At 41.5% G+C, this 15,921-nt stretch overlaps 1 protein-coding gene across 4 annotated transcripts in view; it reads right to left on the minus strand.

Annotated features, from left to right (window-relative positions):
• The window catches only part of PTPRG (protein tyrosine phosphatase receptor type G), a 690,680-nt gene that overhangs the window by 267,880 nt on the left and 406,879 nt on the right, over nucleotides 1-15,921 (minus strand). For all 4 annotated transcript variants that reach the window (XM_057705084.1, XM_057705085.1, XM_057705083.1 and 1 more), the window contains exon 4: nucleotides 13,449-13,597. In XM_057705084.1, the coding sequence (XP_057561067.1) occupies nucleotides 13,449-13,597 (149 nt within the window). The remainder of the gene's footprint in view (nucleotides 1-13,448; nucleotides 13,598-15,921) is intronic.

The raw sequence follows: 15,921 nt of genomic DNA on the forward strand, positions 1-15,921 counted from the left end.
TTCACAATATGTGTGAAGTGATAAAGCAGGCTATGATTATATTCACTTTGATACTGACTATATTATACTCCTCCCAACCCCTGCTGAATATTGGAAGGAAACAGATCCAAATGATAACATGGATCATTCTGTGATCAGTAGAAACCAGCATCTAAACTCAGACTACTAGGCTTCTTAGATGATTTCTACCAAGACAACTCCAGGCCCTACTGAGATGTGTCTTGGGATGTCTCTCTTACCTCCGTTTTCTCATCAGAAACACAGAGAGACTGATTACTAACTACTGTTTTTTTCCATGGAAAGATGTTTTTAATAAGTGATGACTGAATAACATAATGTGTGAAGAGTGCTCTAAGTTCACACAGTGAGTACTTCTTACAAAGTTAACCGTCATTATTATTCCAGGCGCTGTTTTTGATGGCAGAACTAAAGGGGAATAGCTTTTGCTTCTCAACACCTGACTCAGAAGAACGTCCCCAGAGAGACCGAGGGAGTCTGATTTTGAAAAATCCCCCCTGAATGATGTGAAGCAGAAGAGGCCCTGGTAGACATCTGCAGCTGGCCTGTGTGTTGTGCCCAAGCTGCAACCACTTTCTTTAGTAGTCAGCTTCTACCGGTCCTGGTTCTCTTCTGGGCTCCCAAAGACGAAGCTGATCGTTTCTTTGTTAGACTCCGTTCACAAATATCGAGACCCACTCTCACACTCTCTCCACACCCCACTCTTTGTCCCAAGCATCCACCCTCCAGATAAGGCCGATTCACTGACGGCCAGATCTATTTACTACTGGATCAGGCGTCTCCTCCCCCCAGTCCACACGCTCCATCACACTATGTCTGGGCCTTCCTTCTTCCACGGGAGGCGTCTCATCCAGCCGTGTCTACCTGTGTTTGCTCAGAGTTTACCTCCTTTGCATTTTATTCCAAGTGCTGTGTTGCTCTTTGTGAGCTACCACAGGAGCAGGACCTGATGAGTTTTACTAATGTGTCCAAAAGAGATAAAACTCTCGTATTTTGTTCTTTTCCTTACACGAGCATTTGAAGAGGCAGCAATACCTTAACTCGAAGGAATTTCAGACCCCTTTGAGATTGATGTGTTGACCTGTAATCATTCAAGGAGACTGGCCTACTTGAAAGAGGGGGGACATCAACCCCACATTCCAAAAATCCAGTGCCTGCTTATGTCACAGGATTTTAGTAAACTCTGCACAGGAGACAGAGCACGTGAGCATCTGCGCACAGGGGAGAGGCACGGAGTTCATGGGAGGAATACACAGCATTTTATTGGAACGTAGAAAAACAGGCTATCAATCAGGCGTTTCTGTCTAGTTTTGGTTTTTTCATTTACCATTAATTAGAAATGAGTGGAAATCACTTGAACTTGGTTTTGGAAAATTAAAAAATGCCCACTTGATTTTGATGTAAATTCTGGTTGAGATTCTCTCTGCTGGTCTCTCAGGTGCCCCGAAGTCAAGGGGCTTGTTTATCTTGTTCACTATGAAATCCCCAAATGCTCATCACAGTGCCTGGGTCTCAAGGAACACAGAGGAAGGCACTGGTCCGGGACGGGGTGAGAGTGGAGCAGAGCAGGGGAAGCTGGCAACCCCATAACCCTGTGCACGGGCCCTGGGGAACCCTCTAGTGGATGAGCTGGCAGAGAAATGCAGCACTTAATTCTCAGGGCTCCTGCTTTAGTTCAGGAATGAAACTGATAATCTCCATCTAAAATCCCCAAAGGCACGCCTTTTAACTCTGCTACAGTAATTGCTCACGTACATATTAACGGCTCTCAAACACCTGGACCTCACTGACTCATTGGAACAATCTGTCTTGATGTGTGGATATAACGGTTGTTAATGTTAAGAGCTCCGCTCTGCAAGAACAGACCTTACAGAGATCATTCTTTCGAGCTGCACGACTCGCCTTCAGCCTCGCAACATGAGGCAACAGAACGAATGTGTTTATTTGGGAGTAACTAATCTATTTGGGTCTTTCACATCCTTAATACAAGAGGTAGCTTGGGGGAGGATCTGCTTCTTTAAAAGTCCTTTCTAAGAGTGAATTCTAACTTTTTATTCTCAGAGATAGGACTTCCTTCCCCTTTAAACCACTGAGAGGACCAGATGAAGGTTCAATATGACGATGTTGGTTTCTTAACACATATCACTGCTCACCCTCTTATGGGACCGTATCTATCAGCAGCCAAGATGCAGCCGTGAACGAGAGAGACCCCTCTCCGCTCCAGAAGCTCACGTGCAACATACGGGGGCGGGGGGAGTGAGTTAATAAACAAGTAAACAAATGAATAAGCAATTTCAATAAGTAATGGGTGCTATGTCAAAAACGCAACTGGGTAATAGGAAAGAAAGTGGCTGAGTTGGGAGGGGAGACAGCAGGCCACGTTATAATGGGTAGGATGAGGGAAGGAATGAGCCATGAGAAGGGGTAATCAGGGAGAGAATATTCTGGACTGAGGAAGCAGTCAGTGAACATGAGGGGTCAGGGGAGTAGAAGCTAGGTCACGCAGAGCTATGTAAGGCGAGGTAGGATTTGGGGATTTGTTCAACGTGGGATCAGAAACCACTGGAAGATTTTAAAGAAAAAAAACGTCATGCAATTCAAGTGTTTAAAAGAAACCGTAGGTTACTGGAAAAGGAGTGGATTGTTCGGGGTCGGGAGGAGGACAAGATGGACCTTTTAAGAAATTACAGCAACGGTCAAAGTCAGAGATGGTGATGGCTTGAACCTGGGTGGAAAGAGTGGAAAAGAAAATCAACAGATGGACCGAGGATCTGCTGCTTCATGGAAGGAGAGGATTCAGACGTAATAATAAGGGGAGTGCTGAACGAGCTCTTAGGAAGCTCCAGTCCTGCTGACAGCACTCTGCATCTATTAACTCCAGCCAAGCCTTCCAGAAGGGGGTTTGTTTTATCATTGTCATGTTTCATCATTTCTCTGTGCTACATTCTTCCCTAGTGTATAACATATAGTATGTAATCAAAACTGGCATATAATACTTATTGCACAAATACAATTTGGATATTATATAATCAAAGATTTTAAAGAATTTTAAAAACTAAGTGAAATGCTATAAAATATTACAAAGTGGTCAGTGATCCACAATTTTCTCTCCTCGACTTTTTTTTTTCCTAACCAAGAAATACAAACTTCATCACTTGAGATATAGTATCAATACCATATCTCCCTTAATTAACACACTCTTCCCTCAAAACAACCAGAATTCAACCTCTTCCCACTGCCCCCATCTCTGGCACATGCCAGTATCATCTCTTTTGAGATATGATAAGCATTTTCTGACTTCTATTTCCTACATGCAAGTGCAACCAGAAGGATCCTTCTAAAATGTAAGCCAGGTAGTGCCTGGCTTCTCTGCTGAGAACACTCCACGGGCGTCCCATCTCATCTAGAGTAAAAGCCATAGAGCTTCCCATGGTCCACAAGGCCTCCTATTATTGGGACCTCGACTATTTTGCTGACTTGGTTCCTATCACTCTGCCCTTTGCTTGCTCAAGCTGGAGGGGCAGGCTTCTGCCTCAGGGCCTTAGCACCTGCTGAAATAAAGGTCCCCCGAAGCCAGGGCACTTTGTGTTCCACGCAGAGAAGCCTCTGTTCATCAATGAACAAGTAGATACGGTCGATAATTTAGAAACTAGGGAAAAGTGGAAGGAAGTCATTTAAACATTGATACAGACAGCATCCAGACATGGAAAAAGGCTCTCCATGCAACCACCAGATGCCGTATGTCCCCGTGTGTTCACTCTCCTCCTCATCAGTCTCACAGAAGATACAAATAAGAAGAGTTCCATGGTCACCTGAGTTTGGGAGATTCCCAGTTAAATGAAAATTATGCAGGTTTCTCTGCTGGAATATTTCTCAGGAGTTTTACTGTATTGGCTTATTATCAGTCTATAAGAGGAAGACATATCACGCAGCATTTCCTAAATATACCTGACCACAGATCACTTTTTACACAGACAAGCATCTAGAAAACAGACCAAAGGCCTATTTTTCTAAGGGCACTACCCAGGTATAGTTATATTTCAGCCCACACTTACCTTGCCAAAAAATAAATATACATAGAGTGATGAAAAAAGAGAAAGAAAAAATAAAGAGACAGAGAGAGAGACAGGCAAATTCAAAGGCAGAGGCAGGCTGAGAAATGTCAGAAGATCACAGGATGAGTTTTCTTTCACCTGGACGGAGCCTTCCTTGATCAGAGAATGGTGAACGCTGAGGCATAAATTAAGAAGATTCCCTGAATACTGAACTTTATAAACCATGCAGTGAAGGTTTTAATAGGGAAATTCAAAAATCAAAGCTCTATCTGTATAGAAAGAGCTGGGATTTAGAAGTTATTTTACTATTAACCCAAGTATCTTTCAAGTATTAACCTGAGTTTTACAGTCCTGTCTTCTAAGACATCCTCAAACATTCAAGAGAGAAAATTTTATATTTTTAACTAAAATAGCGTTTTGGTGACTCTGCCCAGCTGGTCTCCGTAGGTCGCAGGCAGTGTACCCAGAGCAATACCTGTGCTGCACAGAGTGCCAGGCCATGCAGTCTGGAGAGAGAAGCTCTAGGAATCCACTCCCATCCCATTAAAGGGGGACACTATGGAATTCTATGCTGGGGATTTAAAGGAGAGGAAACAGACTTTCTTTCAATCTTGACTTCTTTCTATACCTTATAAATCTTTCTGACCCTCCTTTCTGAGTGATGCTGCCACTAGAGAACTTGCTAAAGGCTTGAGATTTAAGATGGCTTGAAATCTTCCTGTTCAAATTTTGACAGGCCAAAAAGAAAAGGGGGGGGGGGGCGCGCGCGGGGGCGGCGGTGTTTCTGAGCCAGAAGCCCATAAATCCTCTTGACCTGAACTTACTATGCAACTGATCTGGCCGCCTGAAGTCCATCCCTGCCCTCAGGTAACAAAGGTCTCCCCAACCAGCTTTATTTGACTTCCTCAGCCTGGAAATGGATTCTGAGAAGAATAGTGTTCAAAAAGCCCCAGAAACGAATGTTGTGAAAATAAATAAATAACAGGAAACAACCTGAAAGCTTATAAAGGAAAAAAAGAAAATCTGTATCACATCCAGGGGAAGGCCCCAACACAAAAGTGAACTGATTTTTTTTTTCTGTTAGAAGAGAAAAAGTATAAAAATTACCGCAAATTCAGCATAAAGAGTCCTCTTAGAGAATTTGTTAGTTTTCTGGCTAGTTTATTATCTGAATTTCGTTACTGAGGTCTGGAACCCTTAAGTCTTGCACATTTTGGGTACAGTAGCCACAAGCTGTACGTGGATCCTGAGCCTCTGAAATGCAGCCAGTCTGACTTGAGATGTGCTCCTAAGTGTAAAATACACACCAATTTCAAAGATGGTACCAAAAAAAAAAAAAAAGTAAAATATCTTAGTAATAACTCTTAATTTTGATTACATGTTAAAATAGTAAAATTTTAATGTATTTGGGTAAAAAATAGATGATGAAAATTGTAACAATATTATTGTATAATGTAAATTGTATAAAATAAAATGAATTATTAAAATCAAATAAAATAATTTCTTTCTTTTTACCTCTTTTAAGGTGACTTCCAAAAATTGTAAATTACAATGTATGGCTCACATTCTATTTCCCATCAGACAGTGTTGCTCTCTACATGATAACAAACAGACTGGGGCTTCCCTGGCTGCACAGTGGTTAAGAATCCGCCTGCCAATGCAGGGGACACAGGTTCAATCCCTGATAGGGGAAGATCCCACATGCTGGGGAGCAACTAAGCCCTAGCGCCACAACTACTGAGCCTGCACTCTAGAGTCCGTGAGCCACAACTACTGACCCCATGTGCCACAACTACTGAAGCCCGTGCGCCTAGAGCTCTGCTCTGCACCAAGAGAACCTGCCGCAATGAGAAGCGCGCGCACAACAACAAAGAGTAGCCCACGGCAACTAGAGAAAGCCCGCATGCAGCAATGAAGACCCAACGCAGCCAACAAGTAAATAAATTTATAAAAACAAGCAAACAAACAAACCAGACTGAAGCGGTCAAGCCAAATAAAACGTGTAGTGTTTGTTACAGGTATTTCTACCCAAAGAGTTGACGGCATTTTCTGTTCCCTTCACTTCTCTTTGTATGTTTTACTACTGATTCAGCCATCTTTGAACATTTGAAGCCCTTTGATTCTTTTTCTCTCCTGTTATATAATAAACAGTAGTTAAGAATACAACAAAATTATTTCTACTGCATTGGTCATTCTAAAAACAATCTAAACTGATGACAAGAAGAAAGACAAAATAACTTATCAAATAAAATGAATGCTAGTTCAGATTTTGGAGATATAGGAACCCACATTCTGGAGTACTAATAGCAAACCTCAGAAAAGCCACTTAGCAACCCTGAAGCTCCGTTGTGCCATCTGTAAGATGGGTATGATAGAGCACCTCTTTCATATGGCTGGTGAGAAAATTAGGTGAGAAAATTAAACGAGGTAAGATCTGAAATGTTCCAGACATAGGTAATGCTTACTAAGTGGTGTCTATAATATCACTGTTACAATCACAACCACCAGGGAGACAGGCTGGGACCCTTTACTGGAGTGTTTGCACCTGGACAAACAACCTCCTCAAGCAACAAAATACAAAGAAATGATAACGGTCTAAAAATAACTGCATGCATGCAGTCGTCCCAGTCAGGGCAATTAATGAACAATAAGATACCAAAGGGCCAAAAACCAGCTGCCGTTTCTGAGATGCAAGAGCAAAGGCAGGGTAGTGCACGTGACCCCTGTACACAGCACCACCACAGGGGTGGGCAGACCACCTTCACCACCCCTCTGGCCCGACCCACTGGTCACCCCTACCCTCACCCCATGTAAGGAACCAGCCCGACATCCTTGGACTCCCTCAGCATGAGTCCCAGTAAAGTCCTGCCTGAATTCCTCACATGGCCTCTTACCAATTTCTATTGATTCGAGAGTCCAAGGGCCTGAGTTGGTAAAACCAGCACCACCTCCAACACCATCATGGCCCCCCAAGCCTTCTTTTTGGTTGTCCAAGCACTTCCCCAACCATGGGGTCTTTAAGTGTCTATGTTGAGAGTACCTCCATTTTAACCAAGATTCCTTTTCAGTGAGGGTCATCTGTTCATCTCAGATTCTCGGTACAATTCAATCAGTTACCAGCAACCCACATGTTGGTGACACACCATCAAACAGTCCCGAGCCAAGTTCACGTCTCAGGATGACTGTGTGTGATGAGGGCTGTCGGACATCACGAAGGGACCAAGGCTGTTTCCACCTCACAAAACCCACTCTCTGGCTTAGTACAACCTGGCAGGAACTTTTCCACTGAGCCTACTCTAAGCACTGGGGCCTCCTCAAGTGTTCTTGTTAATTAACACAGGACATACACCTCAAAAACCAGCCAGATGCAAATTAAATATTTCACTAGTTAAGGATGAAACACTCTGCTCTCAAATAGAATCTTTATTTCAATAAAGTCATTAATCAAATTCCAACTAATTCCCTTGCCATTTAAGGAACCCACTAGAGAAAAGCACAGTTAGCTACACCACAGAATAGCCAACACTAGATAACCAGGTAAAAATCTCTTTAATGTTTCCTATGCTCAGTGAGGGCACAGGACAAGGAAACTAGGCCCTGTCTTGAGCTCTATTGACTTAGGGGCCCTCTGTCTACAAAGCAACTTTTCAGAGAAACTGTAAAAAATGCAGGAATTTATGTAAAGTACAAGGCATGGCAAAATAAAAAGTGTGCTATTGTGAAAGTTATTTTTAATAGAAAATATCTCAATCTTCCTTCAACCACAGCTTTGTCTAATGACAAAGATAGTACTGAGTTCAGAGACACCAAACAATTGTTTTGTGAACAAGCCTTGTTGGTTTCTTAGTTTTCAAGATAATGGAAATCCAAATCATCATTGGTGTCCTCTGAAAACATTTACTTGAACAGGACTTCATTTTTTACAAGGAATATGGACTAAAGGAGGAGAGGAGAAGTTACGAACCTCATTTCCAAAAGGGTGACATTGCTAACTTACACCAGTCGTGTAACTTTGGAAAAACACTGATTTAAATACAGGCAAACAGATTTCCTCAATGGAGGACTTCTAAAAGCCTTTGGTATGCCAATGTATAAAGTAAATCTTCAAGAAGGCATTTCACATGTCAACAACTTTTATTTCCAACAGAAAAGTGGGGATACATAAAAGAGCAGGCAAACTGCACTCAGCCCGCTTAGTCCTGTTCTAAAACATCACACCACTGAAGCAGGAGTCGCTGCAGCAGCTCCATCTCTGGGTGGACTGGTCCACATCCGAGTTGTGAAGTACCTGCCATGCTTGCGTGAGTGGAGAGAGGGTGACCCTGCGTGATGCCTCTGCGTGTGTCACAAGCGCATGTGCTCACCTGGGAGGCAGAAGCCAGACGTGGACTACCTGGACATAATCTAGGGGTCCAATGCAAGACAACCATCCACCCAGAATGTAACAAGCACTGGAAGAACCAAGATCCACTTCACGAGATGAAAGGTAAATCATTAGTCAGACTCTAGGCAGGAAGGCTGGTGCTGGGCAGACAGGAGGGAATACAGAGCAGGTGAAGGTAACATACCCACAGACGTGGATACTGAAGGCAACCGCAGGCTCAAACAGGATGTTCAATGGGAAAGAATCGCAGAACAAGGTCAGCCTAACAGTAGCAACTTCTTGCCCCTGGACAAACCTTAACTTTGACTAAGAATGTTGTACAACACCAGGACAGAGCAGGGAGCAGGATGCGAGTAGCACCCGGACAGATCCAGCCCACCAGGGAGACCAATAATTCAGTGTGCTTGTGGCATGCATGGAAATGACCTATCCTCTGTGGAACATAAACCAGCAGTGCCACACCACCAACCCAGTTTTTAAAACACAGCTCCAGATAGCCTTCATCAGTGACTATGAAATCTCAAAAGCCCCCAAGATCAAAGGTGTTCTGTTCCTGTTGATATTTACGATTTTGCTGCAAAAATTAATTCAGTAGTAAAATCTGATGTGGAGAGATGTGAAGCTATTTAGAATGTGGATATTTCCCACTTAGTGTGAATATTCATCCTCATGCCACAGAAATATGAATGCATTCAAGGGGTCTAGTCCCAGACCCCATCTCGTGTCTTCTGTAAATATATATGGCATGTGCACCATCATGCCTTTCTAAAAAACATTGTGAATTCTAAAGCATCTGGCCTCAAGGGTCTCAGCTAAAGGACTGCAGACCTGTACCATATGGTAGTGTGTGCATGGTATGTATTAGGAAAAATGCATTTGCTTCTACTCACTTGCTAAGATGCTCTAAACTGAGCTGAAATGAACCAGCTGTGAGTTTCACTGGAAAGGGCACACACAATCAATTTGGATCATTTAAGCTTATTGAAGACTTCAACTCATAAAGCACCAATAAGTCTGAATCAACACCTCCTGCAATCTCTTATTGTAAAAAACAAGATTTTAATTACCTCAGACAACAAGCATGCAATGAACTTCCACCTTAATGGCGTTCTTAGAGGGTTTTATCTGCAAGTTTCTCTTTGCATTAACTCCCACTTCAGTTATTAACAGAAACACCACATGACTCAATTCCTGTTAGTGTTACATGAACCTTTATTTAAAACAGGGAATGAGTGTGGGGCAGGGAGAATACTTAGGATAGGGTAGAAGCTGTCACAGATAACTGTAGTTGGACAGATAATACACAGTGGAGTAGCCACAGAAGAACTCATACCGGGCAACTACTTTCACTGCAGGAATATTTTGAGCCTTTTGACTTTAAGGATGCTTAATCACATCTGCAAGTCCCTTCTGCTGTGTAAACTAATAAACATACTCACAGGTTTCAGGAATGAGTGAGTGAACTTTTTTGGGGGGGAGGTGTATTATCCTACCTACCACTGCCCACACTAACATCTCTTTATTCCTTAAACGTACCAAGTATCACCTGTCTCGGGCCCCGTTCTATGGGCAGGCTCCAATTAATCTCTTTCCTCTTAATAAGTATCTGTCTCCGCTGAGGCCTTCGTCTCATGACAAAATGTCCCTCTCTTTCAGAGACTATATCACTACCAATATTACCCAGCTGTCTATGTGACTCTGGTGAATTTCTGTGTCATGACAAGAGTATAAACATCTTGCGGGTGGGACTCTCTCTCTGCTTCAGTTTTGTAACCCAGCGCCCATATGACAGAAGGCACTCAAGAAAAATTTGCTGCTAGGCCAGAGATAAAGCTGCATAATGGGAGGTAAGTGAATATGAGGATCCCAAGCAGGTCTAGTCTTCTAGCCTTGTCATCTGATTTCGACTTTCTTTTCTAATTTTAACTGAGCTGTAAAGAATGCTGCTATTGAGAGGCTTTTGCTTTGTTTTCACAAAGACATTTATTTTTCCATTAGACTGGATGTTTTTAAATGTAGGAACTACAAGGCTGAGTTCAGGATTTTAGCCAAGAAAGTGTGGAGAGGTTTAATTTCCGAATGTGTACAAAGTTGTTGCAGATGACCTCAAAGAATTCCTGGGAAGCAGCAAAAGCTACAAAGTTGGATTTGTTACAATTTACCCTCAGGGAGCAGATCCAGTCTTGTGGGGCATATGCTTAAAATTCAACATGCAGCACTGGACCACCGGGGCAACTGATGAAATACCCAAGGTCACGACTTTATCCTAAATAGAATCTAAAGGAACCAGGATCAGCAATGCTCTGACCCATAAAGCAAGGTACATATCCTCTCTAAAAGCTGCAAAAGGATGGAACAATCTTTGCCATGAGTCTTCCTTATTCAAATCTACTTAAAATTATGCCACATCAGTAAAGGAAGGCTGGATTCCACTAAACATACTGCTTTCTCTACTTTAGAGTCTCCCAATAGTGAACATTTTGGCTGGGTAATTCTTTGTTGTGGGGACCGTCCTATGAATTGAGATGTTTCACATTGCCCCTGACCTCTACCCACTGGGTGCTGGTGGCATACCACTGCCCACAACAGTGACAACCAAAAATGTCCCCAGAAAATGCCTAATGTCCTCTGAAGGGGAGGATGCTGTCTCTAGTCGAAAATCAATGCAGTATTTTTCCAATTTCAGCCCAATCTTCCACAATGGTTCTTCTCTACCTCTATATGAAAGACAAATAAATAATGTCCTCAACGCTGATAAGTTACTACATGGTACCTTATAATCGTCTCACTTTCATCTTCATTTCTTGAAAAGCAGTGCAATTATGTGGAAAGACATGAAACAAGTCTGAGATGTTCAAACAGTATAAAAATCTCAGGGAGAGCTGGTGTTAATAAAGAACTCAAATAAAGCAATTTAACATACTACAGACATGTCTTGCACAAAAGTGAGCAACTTTTCTGTTCATATTTTAAAGTTAAATTTGATCCCGTTACCTCTGATGTCTGAAATGCAAGTTCCTCCAAATATAACTACTAAGTAACTTAACATGTTTATCACATTAGGAAAAAAACCAACAAGCTATGAACCAGATGGGTTTCAATGAAGCACCCAATTAATATAGGCAGCCTTACCATCTGACATTACTTAGAAGAAATAAATTCAAATAGCTTGGTCAAACAATAAATATGAGCACTGTAGCTGCCATTTCTAATTAGCTTCTGAATTTCATGGCCCTCTTTGAGTTAAAAAAAAAAAAAGACACTTAGAGTAATAACTTTTCAAAAGAAGACTCATCTAGTCTATTCATTTTTCCAAAATCAAATAGGGGGAGACAGGCTTTTGAGAATATGATTAGGAATGAGGCAGAAGTTCCCAGTTCCTTCCTCCTGAGTTTTTCCTTTCCAAGGCGGCTGCCAAATTAAGTTTTCAAACTTTCAAGCACAGGTCCTTTGTCCAGAACAACACTAACTAAACAAATGGCAACCCAATTCGAAGATAAAGAAGCTTTAGAGCCAAGCTAGCTAGGCTCAAACTTTCTCTTCAGTGACACTGCCAATGGGAACTGGCCCGCAGGAGCAAAAGAGAAACCCCAAACTTAAAAATCTGATGCAACTTGGCTTCTAGGAATCAAGTTTTCCAAGTACAAATCGAGCTAAGATTTCTAAGAAATGATTCATTCAACATAAAAGGAGAAGGAGAGCCCATTAAGTAGAAACTCTCCTCATAAGGCATAACATTAATGTGACTTGCATAGAAGGGCTCATAGAGACGAACCCTAATATAGGAAGAATTCTTTATACTGTGAATTTGTCAGCTCAACAAGAAAAATATATGCAGCCCTTTCTCAGAATGGTGATCTCTGGTTTCTCCAGCAATCATGGATAAAAAACAAATTAACACGTGAATATAAGCATCTATTTCAAAAGAAATACTATTGATTTTCTCCTCTCATAGGGATTTTTCACCTAAGGTTCAAGGTTGTCTAAAGGGTCCATGAATGGGCTTGGGGAGTGAGGGTGGGTGATGAAACGCTATACATTCTGTGCAAAACTGTGTGTACATACATGTATTTTTCTCTATGGAGGAGGATCAAAAGTACTCATCAGTTGATCTAAGGAAGTCAGGATGTGCTGAAGTCGTAAGACACCAAGAGTTGTCATTCCATGTTTGAGTTCAGCCACAGGTTTCGGTACAAATCTACTCAGTTCTTCTACAAATTTGTAGAGCTTACCACATGGGCATCCAAACAATCAACAAATATGTTTGTCCCAATGAAAGAATATTCACATCCTGATCGTGATTAAAGGTATAAAAATACCGTTAACCATGGAACACAGGTGTTGTCCCCATCAAAGATTAAAAAAGGAGCTTGGAAACGTGCTCCCTCCCCCCATCACCAAAAAGATACACATGACCTACTGCACCCGCCCTTTCTTCTCATGGATCTTTGAGAAAACTGACACCAAGGAGGCAAAATGTCACTATCGATGCAGCAAAGTTAACAGCAAGTCATATGACCAATGGCCACAGCCTCTTTCTCAACAGCACACAGACCTCAAAGCAGCTTCCCTATGAGAGACGATTCTGAGGCTTCTCTTCTCGTATCAACTACACTTTCTCTTTTCTAAAGGGTGAAAATGAAGTCACCAGAGGTTCATACAGAATTTCACCTTTAGAAAGCAGGGTTTCAGAAAAGGACAGAGAAAAGAAACCGTGTCAAGTGAAACCAAGGGTTCGAAATGATCCACCAGGAGTGAGTCTGCTCAAACCACGACATCCTTGACTTAGTCTATATGCTTCATCAGTTAAACACAGATGAGGAACTTGAGGATAGCTATCCAGCTGTCATGCTGTATATAAAAGATTCCCAGAGACAAAGGCAGGGATGGTACAAGTGTGACTTGCAAAATGACTTGGGGTAAAGACAAAGCATCTCTTTAACATTAAGACCCAAAGCACGGCTGCCCTTGACATCTCAAGTTTCTCTCACCTCCACGGGGAAGCGCCTGCCATTGATGCTGTGTTCAGAGCCCGCAGAACCATTGCTGTGGCCCCAGTGAAATTCCACCTTCTCGGCTTTGAATCTGCCAGGCAGGCCAGCACCGCTGACAAAATAGTCGTCTTTCAGAAGGATGGCAACTGTGTAAAGCAGAAGAGAAACAAGAATGAGTTCAAGACCAACAACTGTGAAAGATTTCCCCTGTTGCTTCAAATAAAGTTGATGATTACATGATATGAATCATTTCCTCATGTACCTGTTAAAAAACAAGCCAAAATCACCAATCTGAATAAATTAGCACATTCTACCTGCAGAATGCTCTCAAGAGCCAGTTGACTCTAACTCATGAAAATTCCCAAGGAATGGCCTCAGAATATCTTATCCATTTCACAATTGGAAAAAAAACAAAACAACAAAACAGCAAAAAAAACAAAAAACAAACAAAAAAAACAACAGAGACAATGACAAAGTTGCTTTGAATCAGAGTCTCCTAAATCTGCTTGATGATCAAAATTATTTTTCTTCTTTAAACACTGATTCCTGGGGCTACACCAAGATTCAAGGTCTATAATGAAATGGGAACTATATATAAGCCGGATGCAAAAGACATGTTTCTTTGATCAGAAAACTTAGGCAAGGTATCAGGAAATAAGCTATGCAGGGGTTCTACCAATAGTACCACAGTAACACTGGGAAGATAGCTGGGATTGGGGAATGCATTCATATTTAATAATGGTGTTCAGGAAAAGTACAGTGAAAATTCTACTCAGTAAGGCACTCAAATAACTGCAGAGAAGTAGATTTACTTTACTATTTCTTTTAATTCTAAGCATAAGAAAATTTTGCTTAGCCCATCTGAAAGAACATATAAGAAGTCCTTAACATAGAGCACCTCAACCATCTCAAACCCTAAATTTCAAAATCACATCTCTCTTCCTTGAAATGTGGAAAACAAAAATCAATAACAAATTGCTTGGTCTTATAATACCAGAAAAATAACTTTTCCTAGAGGAACGTAATACACCCCCCCCTTCTTTTGTTTTTGTCTAAAATGAATTCATTCATTCATTCATTCATTCAACAAAATTTACTGGCAGCTAAATATGCATAAGGTGCCAATCAATATACTAAATGGTCTGTGATCAAATGCTAAGCTCGTTTAAGGCAGGGAAGAGCTTTCATATCCTCATTGTCTCCTCTTCCTAAAGAGATCCTAGTTCGAGCCTTAGAGAGAAATCCTGCATGAAAATTAGGTCTCCATAAAAGGTAGGGACTAGACTAATGTCCCATTTCTAAAACAAGTGCAATTAGTTTCAGCACTTCCCTGTATAAAGGAAGCATTAAAAGCAAGTGAAGGAACACTGCGTGTATAAATCTCTTTTTACTGCATTCAAAGGCAGTTTTCCCCCAACTTCTGAAAAATATACAGTGAACGTTCAATTAGTGGGACAGAAAATTAAAGGATAAAATGAAATAAAAGCAAGTGTTTCTTATGCTGATTGAACATGCTACAGCACGTTCCCTTACTATGTGCTAGGCACAGGTTAGAACAAGGGTTGACAAAATTTTTCTGTAAAAGCTAAGACAGTAAATATTTAAGGCTTTGGGGCTCCTATGGTTCCTGCTGTACTTAACTTAGTCTTCTGTTTTTTTTTTTTTAACTTTTATTGAGATACAGTTAACATACAATAAACTGCATATATTTAGAGTATACAATTTGGTATCCAATCTCCCAATTCATTCCCCCCCAACCCTCTCCGCTTTCCCCACTTGGTGTCCATGTTTGTTCTCTACATCTGGGTCTCTATTTCCGCCTTGCAAACCGGTTGATGTGTACCATTTTTCAATAGTCCGCATATATGTGTTAATATACGATATTTGTTTTTCTCTTTCTGACTCACTTCACTCTGTATGACAGTCTCTAGGTCCATCCATGTCACTACAAATGTCCCAGTTTCATTGCTTTTTACAGCTGAGTTAATATTCCATTGTATGTATGCACCACATCTTCCTTATCCATTCATCTGTTGATGGACATTTAGGTTGCTTCCCTGTCCTGGCTATTGTAAATAGCACTGCAATGAACATTGGGGTGCATGTGTCTTTTTGAATTATGGTGTTCTCTGGGTATATGCCCAGCAGTGGGATTGCTGGGTCATATGGTAACTCTATTTTTAGTTTCGCAAGGAACCTCCATACTGTTCTCCATAGTGACTGTATCAGTTTACATTCCCACCAACAGTGCAAGAGCGTTCCCTTTTCTCCACACCCTCTCCAGCATTTACTGTTTGTAGATTTTCTGATGATGCCCATTCTGACCGGTGTGAGGTGATACCTCATTGTCGTTTTGATTTGTATTTCTCTAATAATGAGTGATGTTGAGCAGCTCTTCATGTACCTCTTGGCCATCTGTATGTCTTCTTCGGATAAATGCCTATTTAGGTCTTCTGCCCTTTTTTTTTCT

The sequence above is a fragment of the Hippopotamus amphibius genome, chromosome 13, assembly GCF_030028045.1.
Source record: "Hippopotamus amphibius kiboko isolate mHipAmp2 chromosome 13, mHipAmp2.hap2, whole genome shotgun sequence".
In the NCBI taxonomy this organism is placed as follows: Eukaryota; Metazoa; Chordata; class Mammalia; order Artiodactyla; family Hippopotamidae; genus Hippopotamus; species Hippopotamus amphibius.